Here is a 17,665-nt window from a genome sequence, read left to right on the forward strand (position 1 = left end):
CGGATGTACCGATCCTGTGCAGGTCTCGTTACACGTGGTCTGCCACCACGAGTACGATCAGCTGTCCGTCTCACAGTACGGACATTGCAATTTATTGCCCTGGCAACATCTGCAGTCCTCATGGCTTCCTTGCAGCATGCCTAAGGCACGTTCACGCAGATGAGCAGGGACCCTGGGCATCTTTCTTTTGGTGTTTTTCAGAGTCAGTAGAAAGGCCTCTTTAGTGTCCTAAGTTTTTATAACTGTGACCTTAATTGCTTACCGTCTGTAAGCTGTTAGTGTCTTAACGACCGTTCCACAGGTGCATGTTCATTCATTCATTGTTTATGGTTAATTGAACAAGCATGGGAAACAGTGTTTAAACCCTTTACAATGAAGATCTGTGAAGTTATTTGGATTTTTACGAATTATCTTTGAAAGACAGGGTCCTGAAAAAGGGACAGTTTATTTTGTATGTTGATTATTGTGAAAAGAAAATATAAAACTCTGACCCCTCAACTTCCATGCAGGTTTGTCCATCCACACGTTCCATGGGAACTTCTTTGTGCGCTCCACGGATCTGCTGTCCCTGCCCAATGTGAACCCAGACGCGGGCTTTGCTGTGCAGATGTCCATTGAGGAGAACCTGGTGGACATGCAGTCCGTCTCCTTCCAGGCTGCGCTGCTCTATACATCCAGCAAAGGTACACTGTCTGGAGCTGCTGTGATGGGGGGGGGGGGGGGGGGGGGGGGCTCTGAGATCGTGTAGGGAGCGTTACCATAAAAATATTAGCTGTGTTTGAATACTCACACTAACCATACTATTTGTGACATACATTGAGTATGTAGTGTGCTTATAGGTCATACTATGGGTATAGTTAGTATGCCAAAGTTCCTGGATGTTGTACTACATTCACCAAAATTCAAAGTATACAAGAAGTGGGACACTTTCTGTGCTTTTAGGGCCCATAATGCAATTCTTCAGAATGGGCGTGGCTTCACATTTTCAGATTTGAAGAAAATGGGGGGGAAATATGCTGCCGAAGTCCGAGAGCGGATACTAATTATGACAAATGTTGAGCAATGTAATAAAGTAATGACTTTTCAAATAAGTTACGTTACATGTTGTCTGACAATTTGTTAGCTACGCTAACCTTATGAACCACATAGCATATCATTACAGCAGTTGCTTGTATGTTAGCTAGCTACCTAACGTTAGTTTGCTACTAATACATTGTACTTGCCAGTATATTAACTATATACTATCTAACTTTTATTGACTTGATTATTCACGTCATTCTTTGCTTAGTTAAGTGGTATAGTTGTTGTGCTTTCTCAATGGACATTGTTAATGAAGTCAGTAAGATGTCTAGCTAGTATTTGTTATGCTAGCAAGAACTTGCATAGCAACAGCATCGACTTCCGGTAGGCAGGCTAAGCGCTAGTAAACTCAACTGAAAAGGATTCCGTTGGATTACAGTAAACTAAAATTAACTAATAGTATGTAGTGTATATTCTCATTAAGTATGTAGTATACAGTATGTTAGTATGCGTATTCGAACACAGCTATTGTCATTCTTTTTCTGTTGGATTTACTTGGTTTAGATTCACTGGGTGCGTCTCAAATAGTGTTAAGTTCATGTTTTAAGTATCCCTATACTTCTGTTATTACGGGGCTATCACTCAGTCAAGAGTGCGCCTGCGCAGGGAGTCTGTTGGTTGATGAACCTAGCCTTGAGTGTAATGGCTACCTTGTAGTGTGTTCATATAGTATAGTAAACTTTGTTAAACTGGAACCTTGTCGTTGTGTCATTTCGAGTTAACAAATAGCACCCTATTCCATACATGGTGTACTACTTTTTACCAGGACTCAAAAGGCTCTTGTCAAAAAAGTGCACTATATAGAGAATAGTGTGCCATTTGGGACTCAGCCTCACTGTTTGTAAACATGAACAAGTGAGATGGAACACTTTTTGTAATGGATACTGAAATTTGAAGATCTTATTTCTTTCTGAAGTGCAATTTAGTTTTATTTGTTTCCTTTCTTGACAAATATTATATTTCCGATGCATACCAATTGTAATGCTGAAATAATAATAACTTGTTGCTTGGTGTTGTTTCTACAGGAGAGAGAAGAATTCGAGTCCACACCATGTGTTTGCCTGTTGTCAACTCCCTGTCTGACATCTTTGCTGGGGCTGATGTCCAGGCTATCACTGGTCTGCTGGCCAGCATGGGTAGGTAGTTCCAGGGACGCAGTGTTGGTGTAGTTATTAAAGGCTTGTTTATTTCCATCAGTACCAGGGGAAGTCCTTAGACTGTCCCATCATCCTGTGGTCTTTAATGTCTCATAGTGAGAACACGCTTGTCATCCACGCAGTGCCTTCCATAGCTGCCTCATTTGCATGGACAGATGGTAATGGGTGATGTCAGATGGTTGCCTGGTTACTGTGACCTTTGTGGAATCCAAGTGGCTAAATCAAACTGACTGAAGACTAATCTTCTTATAATGTATTGGAGGTTTTATTAGTATCAGTCACTGATAAAATATTCTACATGTTATTCAGTCACTTTATTTGGATGGTCTGGAAAGTCCATCTGTCGAAGCTCTACAGATAAACAACTGCTTGCTAAGGTTATTGTTGAGTTTAGAATAAGGGTAAGGGCTAAATTTAGGGTTAGAATGAGGGTTAGTACAGATGGACTCTCCAAATAGTGTTACCTGTTTTTCTAAAGAGAAACTACTGTAATATAAGGTACTATTATTGCTGGTTTACCCTGATATATATATATATATATATATATAAGAAATGATTGAACCCAATGGTTGCTTTTTGTAATGAAGGCCATGACTGTAAACATGTACTGTACAATCATGTAACTTGTGAATCCCAATCCCCGAGGTAAAAATGTAGCTGAGAGTTTTGAATTCAATGCCCTGTTCCTGATGTGTGTCCTCCCCCTCTAGCTGTGGATCGCTCGGTGACATCCAGTTTGAGTGACGCCCGGGACGCGATGACCAACGCTTCCATTGACTCTCTGACATCCTACCGCACCTCTGTGCTCACCATCCAGCAGCCTGGCCTCCTGGCCCCCGCCTGCCTCAGGCTGTTCCCCCTCTACATCCTGGCCCTGCTCAAACAGGTCGACTACCCACCCACTCTCTCCCTGGCTAGTACCCTGGCAGTCTACGGCTTCATCCCATATGCCACCCTATTCCCTGCACTACTTTTGACCTGGGCTCTGGTCAAAAGTAGTGTACAATATAAGGAATAGGGTGCCATGTGGGATGAAACCTACTTCCCATTGGGATTTCAACTTTCACCGAAGAGAGGCTATTCCTGTAGTTATAATCCAATTTAGCATGGCATAAAAACCAGCTTTAAAACACCATAAGAAATCCAGTCAGTCAGATAAACTGACCAAGCTACCTTTTGGCTTACGGATCTCCTTTGTGATGCTTTGCTCATATGTTGTTTTTATTCTCTGTGGTCCACAGAAAGCTTTCCGAACCGGTACAAGCACCAGGCTGGACGACCGTGTGTTTGCCATGTGTCAGCTGAAGTACCAGCCCCTGGCCTACGTCATGCTGATGATCCACCCAGCGCTGTACCGCGTGGACGACCTGACTGACGAGGTGAGGGCTAGGGGAACAGAGCATAGATAATGAGAAGAACAATATTTTTCTCTACAGTTATATAGTTTATCACCTCTTATACACTCAGATCATTTAAAGAAAGAACACTGATATTCAGGTCTATGCTTCTGCTTTCATCTGACGTGTGGATATATTGCACTTTTCCTCTTTTATTAACCTAACTTCTCTTTTCGTCCCCCTCCTTCCACCCCCTCCACAGGGAGCCCTGAACATCAGTGAGCGCGCCATCCCCCAGCCCAGAGTCCAGCAGCTGTCTGTGGAGAAGCTGAGCAGAGAGGGGGCCTTCCTCATGGATGCTGGCTCGGTTAGTAGCATGATGATGATGTACACTATATATGCAAAAGTATGTCAACACCCCTTTCAAATTAGTGGATTAATCTATTTCAGCCACACCCGTTTCTGGCAGGTGTATAAAATAGAGCACACAGCCAATACAATATCCATAGACAAACATTTGCAGTAGAATAGCCTTACTGAAGAGCTCAGTGACTTTCAATGTGGCACAGTCATAGGATGCCACCTTTCCAACAAGTCAGTTCGTCAAATTTCTGCCCCGCTAGAGCTGCCCCGGTCAACTTTAAGTGCTGTTATTGTGAAGTTGAAACGTCTAGGAGCAACAACGGCTCAGCCGAATAGTGGTAGGCCACACAAGCTCAAAGAACAGGACCGCCGAGTGCTGAAGCACATAGGGTGTAAAAATCATCTGTCCTCAGTTGCAACACTCACTACCGAGTTTCAAACTGCCTCTGGAAGCAACGTCAGCACAAGAACTGTGCGTTGGGAGCTTCATGAAATGGGTTTTCGTGGACGAGTAGACGCACACAAGCCTAAGATCAACATGTGCAATGCCAAGCTTCGACTGGAGTGGTATAAAGCTTGCAACCATTGTACTCTGGAGCAGACTTTCACCATCTGGCAGTCCGACGGACGGATCTAGGTTTGGCGGATGCCAGGAGAATGCTACCTGCCCCAATGCACAGTGCCAACTAACGTTTGGAGGAGGAATAATTGTCTGGGCTGTTTTTGATGATTTGGGCTAGACCCCTTAGTTCCAGTGAAGGGAAATCTTAATGCTACAACATACAATGACATTCTAGATGATACTGTGCTTCCAACTTTGTGGCAACATTTTGGGGAAGGTCCTTTTCTGTTTTCAGCATGACAATGCCACCATGCGCAAAGCGAGGTCCATACAGAAATAGTTTGTTGATCGGGTGTGGAAGAACTTGACTGGCCTGCACAGAGCCCTGACCTCAACCCCATCGAACACCTTTGCGAGCCAGGCCTAATCGCCCAACATCAGTGCCCTACCTCACTAATTCTCTTGTGGCTGAATGGAAGCAAGTCCCTCACGCAATGTTCCAACATGTGAAAGGCCTTCCCAGAAGAGTGCCTGCTGTTATAGTAGCAAAGGGGGGACCAACTCCATATTAATGCCCATGATTTTGGAATGAGATGTTGGATGAGCAGGTGTCCACATACATTTGGTCATGTAGTGTTTAATTTATTAGGGACAGCTACAATGACAGCATTGACACATTGCATCATCAACAGTCGGATGCATTTCACCATCATGCTTTAGCTTGCGCCAATTTGCATGATAATTATTGAGGAATCCTTCTGTCATTTGGCGTACAAAATAGATAGACTTGCAACACATCTACAGTGGATTCTTCTCAACAAACAGACAGATGCAAAACACGAACCCAATGTGACTGACTTCAGTCTTCTCCATTCTCCAACAGGTGATCTATCTCTGGATCGGAAGAAACTGCAACCCCGACTTCCTCACGCAAGTCCTGGGGGTCCCAGACTACGCTGCTGTGCCTCAGAACATGGTAAGGAACCTAAGCACCTGCTCCCCCTTTAACTGTTTCTCTTAGCCCAGCTCCCCTGCTCCTGACAAGGTTCTGTATTGCTCACCAAGACCTCTGTGTATTATACTGTTATAAACCGAGTGGTTCGAGCCCTGAATGCCGATTGGCTGAAAGCCATGGTATATCAGACCGTATACAATGGGTATGACACCATTTTTTTTACAATTAAATTGGTAACCAGTTTATGTAATAGCAATAAGGCGCCTTGGGTTTGCTGTAAAAGGCCTTTATTCCGCGGCTAAGGGCTGTATCCAGGCATTCTGCGGTGCGTCGTGTTTAAGAACAGCCCCTAGCCCTGGTGTATTGGCCATATAGCACTTAATTCACACGTGTTGGTTGTATCTTTTGTTTGTGACTTATATTGTACTATGTGTGTATATATTGCACTATAATGCTGTTTAAAATGCGATGCACAACAAATTTCCTGAAAGGGAGACCATAAAGATATTATTATAATGTGTTGTATCTCCCAGAACCTTCTCCCGGAGTTGGACACTGCAGAGTCCCAGAGAACCAGAGCGTTTGTTGGCTGGCTGAGGGAACAGAGGCCCTTTTTCCCCATCCTGCATGTCATTAGGTAGGCAGTAGTAACTAGATGATATCACTGGGGAGTTGAGGCCATGTATGCATTCCAAATGGCCCCCTATTCCCTTTATAGTTCACTACTTTTTACCAGGGCCCGTAGAGCTCGTACAAAAGTAGTGCACTGTTTAGGGAATAGGGTGCCATTTGGTTGAGTTTGAAGCCCAAAATGAAATGAGAAGTATTAAGATCAGGTTGAACTCATTGACAATGAGTTTTGCTGACCTGTCAAATGACAGAGTTCAATTCTGCAAGAGACTGTGTAAATGTTGTGGATCCAACCTTCCCTTTTCCGTTCCTTTCCAGGGATGAGAGCCCACTGAAAGCCAGCTTTATGCAGAACATGATTGAGGATCGGACAGAGTCGGCCTTGTCTTACTATGAGTTTTTACTCCACGTCCAACAGCAAGTCTCCAAGTAAACGCAGCGTATGGAGTCAGCCCTGGGAACACTGACCGGATGTGCATCAGTGTGTGAACGAACGTTGGGAAGATTGAACCTGTCAGGAACGGCTGACTCTCACAGCATCTTCAGTTATGGCGCACTATTTTTGTGTCTAGCATTGCCTTTCCTAAAGATTGCCCCCCCCATCCGCAGACTTTCTTTCAAACAGATCAAACTTTGTGGTGACATGGACAGAGGCAACTAGGCTAATTCTGATTTGCCTCTTTTTGTTTTCAGCTGGAACATGTCAAGACCAGGGAATCCATGAAACGATATTATGTACATCAGTGATTGAACAAATCAGTGTTTATTCTCATAGAGCTATGCTTTCTAAGAGATCTTTTCAGATACAGTTCTGGCTATGGATGTGAAGTCTTGTTCAAAAAGCACCGTTGTATTTGTTAATAAAGTAATATATGTATCATGCTGAAGGCCATGTTGGAGGAGTATCGTCTAACCTTGGACTGTTTATTATTGGATGTCAACTTATGCATAAGAATACAGTATATCTCAGCTATGATGATGATGACAATAGTAATCTACCAATTAGTGGTAAAGGACAGAAGTTTGGTTATTGTGTCGAACAAATCTCTAGGCTTAATGTAAAGTCCAAAATGTAGATGTTTTTAAAGGTGAACAGAGCTCGTTATAATTTCCTGCCTTGAATGTTGTTGACTAAGGGGGATTCCACGGTAACAGTGACACTGAGACTCAAATATTTCACTTTAAAATGTATTTCAAACAAAAACCAGTGATTGCAAAGTTAAACAAACCATACAACTCTATGCATAATGTCTGTTACTGTGGAATTGCCCCTAAGCAATGGAATGCCGTCTCATCTCTTGGGTCTGGTCTTTCCTTCAAAGACTCACCCTTTTTCCTCCTCTTGGACATTCAAAACTATCATTTTTTTGTGTTTTTAGTTTAATTTATGAGATTCCCGATCTGATTAAATACGGTTATTGCCTTGTATGGGAACTCACTTTTTATTATTGAAACTGTTTAAATACAGATACATGAAATATTTTAATATAATAGGATATGGGAAATTCTTTAACGCAGACATAAAGCCATTGTGATCTTTTAATCATGCTTATTGATACTTGTATATTGAAAATACTACATTATAATGGTAAAGAATTGCTGATTTTAGTATGAACATATGAAGAGACGCTAATAAAATTTTGGGACTTTTTAAACGTAGTTGTGGTTTGTCATGGATGGGCAGAGTATGTTTTAGGTTACATGACCAATTGAAATTAGAAAGTTTGAAAAATGAAAGAAGAAAAAAAACGTGTGATAAATGGACAAACCAAAGGGTGTTTGATATAGAAGGGTAATCAGTGGCCATTCTGAACCTTGTTTGAGTCCAGTAGGTCACATGACCAAGGAGCTATTGAAATGTTACATTTTGAAAAATGTAAAAAAAAACGTGTGGGATGAAAATGGACAGACCAAAGGGTGTGCAATGTGTAGGCCTGAGTGTACATAGGTGGAAATTCACAATAAAACAACTTTCACTTGTCTACAAGACAGTAATATTAAATTGTCATATTGTCAAGGTAATCATTAAAAAAGTCCCTTAAAAGTGACCAGCTCTGTTCGCTGAAGGAAATCTCAATGACAATTGATGAAGGATACTGTGAACCCTGTAAACTTGTGGTTGTGAGTCTGTCTGCTCCAGTTAATTTCAGTATCTGGGAGTAAAAACTGTCCGATTAATTGTATTTCATTCAAATCTCTCGGACCCACTTCTATATCTAAACTCAACAAAAAAAGAAACGTCCTTTCACTGTCAACTGCGTTTATTTTCAGCAAACTTAACATGTGTAAATATTTGTATGAACATAACAAGACTCAACAACTGAGACTTAAACTGAACAAGTTCCACAGACATGTGACTAACAGAAATGGAATAATGTGGCCCTGAACAAAGGGGGGGTCAAAATCAAAAGTAACAGTCAGTATCAGGTGTGGCCACCAGCTGCATTAAGTACTGCAGTGCATCTCCTCCTCATGCACCAGACTGCACCAGATTTGCCAGTACTTGCTGTGAGATGTTACCCCACTCTTCCACCAAGGCACCTACAAGTTCCCGGACATTTCTGGGGGGTGGAATAGCCCTAGCCCTCACCCTCTGATCCAACCGGTTCCAGACGTGCTCAATGGGATTGAGATCCGGGCTCTTCGCTGGCCATTGCAGAACACTTGCAGGAAATCATGCACAGAACGAGCAGTATGGCTGGTGGCATTGTCATGCTGGAGGGTCATGTCAGGATGAGCCTGCAGGAAGTGTACCACATGAGGGAGGAGGATGTCTTCCCTGTAACGCACAGCGTCGAGATTGCCTGCAATGACAACAAACTCTGTCCGATGATGCTGTGACACACCGTCCAAGACGATGATTGACCTTCCACCTTCAAATCGATCCTGTTCCAGAGTACAGGCCTCGGTGTAACTCTCATTCCTTCGACGATAAACGCGAATCCGACCATCACCCCTGGTGAGACAAAACCACGACTCGTCAGTGAAGAGCACTTTTTGCCGTTCCTGTCTGGTCCAGCGACGGTGGGTTTGTGCCCATAGGCGACGTTGTTACTGGTGATGTCTGGTGAGGACCTGCCTTACAACAGGCCTACAAGCCCTCAGTCCAGCCTCTCTCAGCCTATTGCGGACAGTCTGAGCACTGATGGAGAGAGTGTGCGTTCCTGGTGTAAATCGGGCAGTTGTTGTTGCCATCCTGTACATGTCCCGCAGGTGTGATGTTCGGATGTACCGATCCTGTGCAGGTCTCGTTACACGTGGTCTGCCACCACGAGTACGATCAGCTGTCCGTCTCACAGTACGGACATTGCAATTTATTGCCCTGGCAACATCTGCAGTCCTCATGGCTTCCTTGCAGCATGCCTAAGGCACGTTCACGCAGATGAGCAGGGACCCTGGGCATCTTTCTTTTGGTGTTTTTCAGAGTCAGTAGAAAGGCCTCTTTAGTGTCCTAAGTTTTTATAACTGTGACCTTAATTGCTTACCGTCTGTAAGCTGTTAGTGTCTTAACGACCGTTCCACAGGTGCATGTTCATTCATTCATTGTTTATGGTTAATTGAACAAGCATGGGAAACAGTGTTTAAACCCTTTACAATGAAGATCTGTGAAGTTATTTGGATTTTTACGAATTATCTTTGAAAGACAGGGTCCTGAAAAAGGGACAGTTTATTTTGTATGTTGATTATTGTGAAAAGAAAATATAAAACTCTGACCCCTCAACTTCCATGCAGGTTTGTCCATCCACACGTTCCATGGGAACTTCTTTGTGCGCTCCACGGATCTGCTGTCCCTGCCCAATGTGAACCCAGACGCGGGCTTTGCTGTGCAGATGTCCATTGAGGAGAACCTGGTGGACATGCAGTCCGTCTCCTTCCAGGCTGCGCTGCTCTATACATCCAGCAAAGGTACACTGTCTGGAGCTGCTGTGATGGGGGGGGGGGGGGGGGGGGGGGGGGCTCTGAGATCGTGTAGGGAGCGTTACCATAAAAATATTAGCTGTGTTTGAATACTCACACTAACCATACTATTTGTGACATACATTGAGTATGTAGTGTGCTTATAGGTCATACTATGGGTATAGTTAGTATGCCAAAAGTTCCTGGATGTTGTACTACATTCACCAAAATTCAAAGTATACAAGAAGTGGGACACTTTCTGTGCTTTTAGGGCCCATAATGCAATTCTTCAGAATGGGCGTGGCTTCACATTTTCAGATTTGAAGAAAATGGGGGGGAAATATGCTGCCGAAGTCCGAGAGCGGATACTAATTATGACAAATGTTGAGCAATGTAATAAAGTAATGACTTTTCAAATAAGTTACGTTACATGTTGTCTGACAATTTGTTAGCTACGCTAACCTTATGAACCACATAGCATATCATTACAGCAGTTGCTTGTATGTTAGCTAGCTACCTAACGTTAGTTTGCTACTAATACATTGTACTTGCCAGTATATTAACTATATACTATCTAACTTTTATTGACTTGATTATTCACGTCATTCTTTGCTTAGTTAAGTGGTATAGTTGTTGTGCTTTCTCAATGGACATTGTTAATGAAGTCAGTAAGATGTCTAGCTAGTATTTGTTATGCTAGCAAGAACTTGCATAGCAACAGCATCGACTTCCGGTAGGCAGGCTAAGCGCTAGTAAACTCAACTGAAAAGGATTCCGTTGGATTACAGTAAACTAAAATTAACTAATAGTATGTAGTGTATATTCTCATTAAGTATGTAGTATACAGTATGTTAGTATGCGTATTCGAACACAGCTATTGTCATTCTTTTTCTGTTGGATTTACTTGGTTTAGATTCACTGGGTGCGTCTCAAATAGTGTTAAGTTCATGTTTTAAGTATCCCTATACTTCTGTTATTACGGGGCTATCACTCAGTCAAGAGTGCGCCTGCGCAGGGAGTCTGTTGGTTGATGAACCTAGCCTTGAGTGTAATGGCTACCTTGTAGTGTGTTCATATAGTATAGTAAACTTTGTTAAACTGGAACCTTGTCGTTGTGTCATTTCGAGTTAACAAATAGCACCCTATTCCATACATGGTGTACTACTTTTTACCAGGACTCAAAAGGCTCTTGTCAAAAAAAGTGCACTATATAGAGAATAGTGTGCCATTTGGGACTCAGCCTCACTGTTTGTAAACATGAACAAGTGAGATGGAACACTTTTTGTAATGGATACTGAAATTTGAAGATCTTATTTCTTTCTGAAGTGCAATTTAGTTTTATTTGTTTCCTTTCTTGACAAATATTATATTTCCGATGCATACCAATTGTAATGCTGAAATAATAATAACTTGTTGCTTGGTGTTGTTTCTACAGGAGAGAGAAGAATTCGAGTCCACACCATGTGTTTGCCTGTTGTCAACTCCCTGTCTGACATCTTTGCTGGGGCTGATGTCCAGGCTATCACTGGTCTGCTGGCCAGCATGGGTAGGTAGTTCCAGGGACGCAGTGTTGGTGTAGTTATTAAAGGCTTGTTTATTTCCATCAGTACCAGGGGAAGTCCTTAGACTGTCCCATCATCCTGTGGTCTTTAATGTCTCATAGTGAGAACACGCTTGTCATCCACGCAGTGCCTTCCATAGCTGCCTCATTTGCATGGACAGATGGTAATGGGTGATGTCAGATGGTTGCCTGGTTACTGTGACCTTTGTGGAATCCAAGTGGCTAAATCAAACTGACTGAAGACTAATCTTCTTATAATGTATTGGAGGTTTTATTAGTATCAGTCACTGATAAAATATTCTACATGTTATTCAGTCACTTTATTTGGATGGTCTGGAAAGTCCATCTGTCGAAGCTCTACAGATAAACAACTGCTTGCTAAGGTTATTGTTGAGTTTAGAATAAGGGTAAGGGCTAAATTTAGGGTTAGAATGAGGGTTAGTACAGATGGACTCTCCAAATAGTGTTACCTGTTTTTCTAAAGAGAAACTACTGTAATATAAGGTACTATTATTGCTGGTTTACCCTGATATATATATATATATATATATATATATAAGAAATGATTGAACCCAATGGTTGCTTTTTGTAATGAAGGCCATGACTGTAAACATGTACTGTACAATCATGTAACTTGTGAATCCCAATCCCCGAGGTAAAAATGTAGCTGAGAGTTTTGAATTCAATGCCCTGTTCCTGATGTGTGTCCTCCCCCTCTAGCTGTGGATCGCTCGGTGACATCCAGTTTGAGTGACGCCCGGGACGCGATGACCAACGCTTCCATTGACTCTCTGACATCCTACCGCACCTCTGTGCTCACCATCCAGCAGCCTGGCCTCCTGGCCCCCGCCTGCCTCAGGCTGTTCCCCCTCTACATCCTGGCCCTGCTCAAACAGGTCGACTACCCACCCACTCTCTCCCTGGCTAGTACCCTGGCAGTCTACGGCTTCATCCCATATGCCACCCTATTCCCTGCACTACTTTTGACCTGGGCTCTGGTCAAAAGTAGTGTACAATATAAGGAATAGGGTGCCATGTGGGATGAAACCTACTTCCCATTGGGATTTCAACTTTCACCGAAGAGAGGCTATTCCTGTAGTTATAATCCAATTTAGCATGGCATAAAAACCAGCTTTAAAACACCATAAGAAATCCAGTCAGTCAGATAAACTGACCAAGCTACCTTTTGGCTTACGGATCTCCTTTGTGATGCTTTGCTCATATGTTGTTTTTATTCTCTGTGGTCCACAGAAAGCTTTCCGAACCGGTACAAGCACCAGGCTGGACGACCGTGTGTTTGCCATGTGTCAGCTGAAGTACCAGCCCCTGGCCTACGTCATGCTGATGATCCACCCAGCGCTGTACCGCGTGGACGACCTGACTGACGAGGTGAGGGCTAGGGGAACAGAGCATAGATAATGAGAAGAACAATATTTTTCTCTACAGTTATATAGTTTATCACCTCTTATACACTCAGATCATTTAAAGAAAGAACACTGATATTCAGGTCTATGCTTCTGCTTTCATCTGACGTGTGGATATATTGCACTTTTCCTCTTTTATTAACCTAACTTCTCTTTTCGTCCCCCTCCTTCCACCCCCTCCACAGGGAGCCCTGAACATCAGTGAGCGCGCCATCCCCCAGCCCAGAGTCCAGCAGCTGTCTGTGGAGAAGCTGAGCAGAGAGGGGGCCTTCCTCATGGATGCTGGCTCGGTTAGTAGCATGATGATGATGTACACTATATATGCAAAAGTATGTCAACACCCCTTTCAAATTAGTGGATTAATCTATTTCAGCCACACCCGTTTCTGGCAGGTGTATAAAATAGAGCACACAGCCAATACAATATCCATAGACAAACATTTGCAGTAGAATAGCCTTACTGAAGAGCTCAGTGACTTTCAATGTGGCACAGTCATAGGATGCCACCTTTCCAACAAGTCAGTTCGTCAAATTTCTGCCCCGCTAGAGCTGCCCCGGTCAACTTTAAGTGCTGTTATTGTGAAGTTGAAACGTCTAGGAGCAACAACGGCTCAGCCGAATAGTGGTAGGCCACACAAGCTCAAAGAACAGGACCGCCGAGTGCTGAAGCACATAGGGTGTAAAAATCATCTGTCCTCAGTTGCAACACTCACTACCGAGTTTCAAACTGCCTCTGGAAGCAACGTCAGCACAAGAACTGTGCGTTGGGAGCTTCATGAAATGGGTTTTCGTGGACGAGTAGACGCACACAAGCCTAAGATCAACATGTGCAATGCCAAGCTTCGACTGGAGTGGTATAAAGCTTGCAACCATTGTACTCTGGAGCAGACTTTCACCATCTGGCAGTCCGACGGACGGATCTAGGTTTGGCGGATGCCAGGAGAATGCTACCTGCCCCAATGCACAGTGCCAACTAACGTTTGGAGGAGGAATAATTGTCTGGGCTGTTTTTGATGATTTGGGCTAGACCCCTTAGTTCCAGTGAAGGGAAATCTTAATGCTACAACATACAATGACATTCTAGATGATACTGTGCTTCCAACTTTGTGGCAACATTTTGGGGAAGGTCCTTTTCTGTTTTCAGCATGACAATGCCACCATGCGCAAAGCGAGGTCCATACAGAAATAGTTTGTTGATCGGGTGTGGAAGAACTTGACTGGCCTGCACAGAGCCCTGACCTCAACCCCATCGAACACCTTTGCGAGCCAGGCCTAATCGCCCAACATCAGTGCCCTACCTCACTAATTCTCTTGTGGCTGAATGGAAGCAAGTCCCTCACGCAATGTTCCAACATGTGAAAGGCCTTCCCAGAAGAGTGCCTGCTGTTATAGTAGCAAAGGGGGGACCAACTCCATATTAATGCCCATGATTTTGGAATGAGATGTTGGATGAGCAGGTGTCCACATACATTTGGTCATGTAGTGTTTAATTTATTAGGGACAGCTACAATGACAGCATTGACACATTGCATCATCAACAGTCGGATGCATTTCACCATCATGCTTTAGCTTGCGCCAATTTGCATGATAATTATTGAGGAATCCTTCTGTCATTTGGCGTACAAAATAGATAGACTTGCAACACATCTACAGTGGATTCTTCTCAACAAACAGACAGATGCAAAACACGAACCCAATGTGACTGACTTCAGTCTTCTCCATTCTCCAACAGGTGATCTATCTCTGGATCGGAAGAAACTGCAACCCCGACTTCCTCACGCAAGTCCTGGGGGTCCCAGACTACGCTGCTGTGCCTCAGAACATGGTAAGGAACCTAAGCACCTGCTCCCCCTTTAACTGTTTCTCTTAGCCCAGCTCCCCTGCTCCTGACAAGGTTCTGTATTGCTCACCAAGACCTCTGTGTATTATACTGTTATAAACCGAGTGGTTCGAGCCCTGAATGCCGATTGGCTGAAAGCCATGGTATATCAGACCGTATACAATGGGTATGACACCATTTTTTTTACAATTAAATTGGTAACCAGTTTATGTAATAGCAATAAGGCGCCTTGGGTTTGCTGTAAAAGGCCTTTATTCCGCGGCTAAGGGCTGTATCCAGGCATTCTGCGGTGCGTCGTGTTTAAGAACAGCCCCTAGCCCTGGTGTATTGGCCATATAGCACTTAATTCACACGTGTTGGTTGTATCTTTTGTTTGTGACTTATATTGTACTATGTGTGTATATATTGCACTATAATGCTGTTTAAAATGCGATGCACAACAAATTTCCTGAAAGGGAGACCATAAAGATATTATTATAATGTGTTGTATCTCCCAGAACCTTCTCCCGGAGTTGGACACTGCAGAGTCCCAGAGAACCAGAGCGTTTGTTGGCTGGCTGAGGGAACAGAGGCCCTTTTTCCCCATCCTGCATGTCATTAGGTAGGCAGTAGTAACTAGATGATATCACTGGGGAGTTGAGGCCATGTATGCATTCCAAATGGCCCCCTATTCCCTTTATAGTTCACTACTTTTTACCAGGGCCCGTAGAGCTCGTACAAAAGTAGTGCACTGTTTAGGGAATAGGGTGCCATTTGGTTGAGTTTGAAGCCCAAAATGAAATGAGAAGTATTAAGATCAGGTTGAACTCATTGACAATGAGTTTTGCTGACCTGTCAAATGACAGAGTTCAATTCTGCAAGAGACTGTGTAAATGTTGTGGATCCAACCTTCCCTTTTCCGTTCCTTTCCAGGGATGAGAGCCCACTGAAAGCCAGCTTTATGCAGAACATGATTGAGGATCGGACAGAGTCGGCCTTGTCTTACTATGAGTTTTTACTCCACGTCCAACAGCAAGTCTCCAAGTAAACGCAGCGTATGGAGTCAGCCCTGGGAACACTGACCGGATGTGCATCAGTGTGTGAACGAACGTTGGGAAGATTGAACCTGTCAGGAACGGCTGACTCTCACAGCATCTTCAGTTATGGCGCACTATTTTTGTGTCTAGCATTGCCTTTCCTAAAGATTGCCCCCCCCATCCGCAGACTTTCTTTCAAACAGATCAAACTTTGTGGTGACATGGACAGAGGCAACTAGGCTAATTCTGATTTGCCTCTTTTTGTTTTCAGCTGGAACATGTCAAGACCAGGGAATCCATGAAACGATATTATGTACATCAGTGATTGAACAAATCAGTGTTTATTCTCATAGAGCTATGCTTTCTAAGAGATCTTTTCAGATACAGTTCTGGCTATGGATGTGAAGTCTTGTTCAAAAAGCACCGTTGTATTTGTTAATAAAGTAATATATGTATCATGCTGAAGGCCATGTTGGAGGAGTATCGTCTAACCTTGGACTGTTTATTATTGGATGTCAACTTATGCATAAGAATACAGTATATCTCAGCTATGATGATGATGACAATAGTAATCTACCAATTAGTGGTAAAGGACAGAAGTTTGGTTATTGTGTCGAACAAATCTCTAGGCTTAATGTAAAGTCCAAAATGTAGATGTTTTTAAAGGTGAACAGAGCTCGTTATAATTTCCTGCCTTGAATGTTGTTGACTAAGGGGGATTCCACGGTAACAGTGACACTGAGACTCAAATATTTCACTTTAAAATGTATTTCAAACAAAAACCAGTGATTGCAAAGTTAAACAAACCATACAACTCTATGCATAATGTCTGTTACTGTGGAATTGCCCCTAAGCAATGGAATGCCGTCTCATCTCTTGGGTCTGGTCTTTCCTTCAAAGACTCACCCTTTTTCCTCCTCTTGGACATTCAAAACTATCATTTTTTTGTGTTTTTAGTTTAATTTATGAGATTCCCGATCTGATTAAATACGGTTATTGCCTTGTATGGGAACTCACTTTTTATTATTGAAACTGTTTAAATACAGATACATGAAATATTTTAATATAATAGGATATGGGAAATTCTTTAACGCAGACATAAAGCCATTGTGATCTTTTAATCATGCTTATTGATACTTGTATATTGAAAATACTACATTATAATGGTAAAGAATTGCTGATTTTAGTATGAACATATGAAGAGACGCTAATAAAATTTTGGGACTTTTTAAACGTAGTTGTGGTTTGTCATGGATGGGCAGAGTATGTTTTAGGTTACATGACCAATTGAAATTAGAAAGTTTGAAAAATGAAAGAAGAAAAAAAACGTGTGATAAATGGACAAACCAAAGGGTGTTTGATATAGAAGGGTAATCAGTGGCCATTCTGAACCTTGTTTGAGTCCAGTAGGTCACATGACCAAGGAGCTATTGAAATGTTACATTTTGAAAAATGTAAAAAAAAACGTGTGGGATGAAAATGGACAGACCAAAGGGTGTGCAATGTGTAGGCCTGAGTGTACATAGGTGGAAATTCACAATAAAACAACTTTCACTTGTCTACAAGACAGTAATATTAAATTGTCATATTGTCAAGGTAATCATTAAAAAAGTCCCTTAAAAGTGACCAGCTCTGTTCGCTGAAGGAAATCTCAATGACAATTGATGAAGGATACTGTGAACCCTGTAAACTTGTGGTTGTGAGTCTGTCTGCTCCAGTTAATTTCAGTATCTGGGAGTAAAAACTGTCCGATTAATTGTATTTCATTCAAATCTCTCGGACCCACTTCTATATCTAAACTCAACAAAAAAAGAAACGTCCTTTCACTGTCAACTGCGTTTATT

The 17,665-nt window shown here is 42.7% G+C and overlaps 2 protein-coding genes across 2 annotated transcripts; both read left to right on the plus strand.

Moving 5' to 3' along the window:
* The first annotated feature begins 490 nt into the window (after positions 1–490).
* Positions 491–7,743, plus strand: LOC120056948 (protein transport protein Sec24A-like). Its single transcript, XM_039005248.1, has 8 exons — positions 491–683; positions 2,106–2,216; positions 2,948–3,123; positions 3,479–3,616; positions 3,837–3,941; positions 5,383–5,475; positions 5,988–6,091; positions 6,403–7,743. Exons 1-8 carry the CDS (start codon positions 608–610, stop codon positions 6,515–6,517), a joined length of 918 nt encoding a protein of 305 aa, XP_038861176.1. The 5' UTR covers positions 491–607; the 3' UTR covers positions 6,518–7,743.
* A 2,054-nt stretch (positions 7,744–9,797) lies between these two features.
* LOC120056949 (protein transport protein Sec24A-like) lies at positions 9,798–17,058 on the plus strand. Its single transcript, XM_039005249.1, has 8 exons — positions 9,798–9,990; positions 11,417–11,527; positions 12,263–12,438; positions 12,794–12,931; positions 13,152–13,256; positions 14,698–14,790; positions 15,303–15,406; positions 15,718–17,058. Exons 1-8 carry the CDS (start codon positions 9,915–9,917, stop codon positions 15,830–15,832), a joined length of 918 nt encoding a protein of 305 aa, XP_038861177.1. The 5' UTR covers positions 9,798–9,914; the 3' UTR covers positions 15,833–17,058.
* Positions 17,059–17,665: the final 607 nt, after the last annotated feature.

This window comes from Salvelinus namaycush, chromosome 12 (genome assembly GCF_016432855.1).
Source record: "Salvelinus namaycush isolate Seneca chromosome 12, SaNama_1.0, whole genome shotgun sequence".
NCBI classification, from domain to species: domain Eukaryota; kingdom Metazoa; phylum Chordata; class Actinopteri; order Salmoniformes; family Salmonidae; genus Salvelinus; species Salvelinus namaycush.

What these genes read in the sequence shown, in the direction of transcription:
- LOC120056949 (XM_039005249.1), top strand. Translation starts at nt 9,915, where the DNA reads ATGTCCATTGAGGAGAACCTGGTGGACATGCAGTCCGTCTCCTTCCAG. An exon ending in GCTCTATACATCCAGCAAAG is followed by an intron (nt 9,991 to 11,416) that starts GTACACTGTCTG and finishes TTGTTTCTACAG; the next exon opens with GAGAGAGAAGAATTCGAGTC. An exon ending in TCCTGGCCCTGCTCAAACAG is followed by an intron (nt 12,439 to 12,793) that starts GTCGACTACCCA and finishes TGTGGTCCACAG; the next exon opens with AAAGCTTTCCGAACCGGTAC.
- LOC120056948 (XM_039005248.1), top strand. Translation starts at nt 608, where the DNA reads ATGTCCATTGAGGAGAACCTGGTGGACATGCAGTCCGTCTCCTTCCAG. An exon ending in TCCTGGCCCTGCTCAAACAG is followed by an intron (nt 3,124 to 3,478) that starts GTCGACTACCCA and finishes TGTGGTCCACAG; the next exon opens with AAAGCTTTCCGAACCGGTAC. An exon ending in TGGACGACCTGACTGACGAG is followed by an intron (nt 3,617 to 3,836) that starts GTGAGGGCTAGG and finishes CCCCCTCCACAG; the next exon opens with GGAGCCCTGAACATCAGTGA.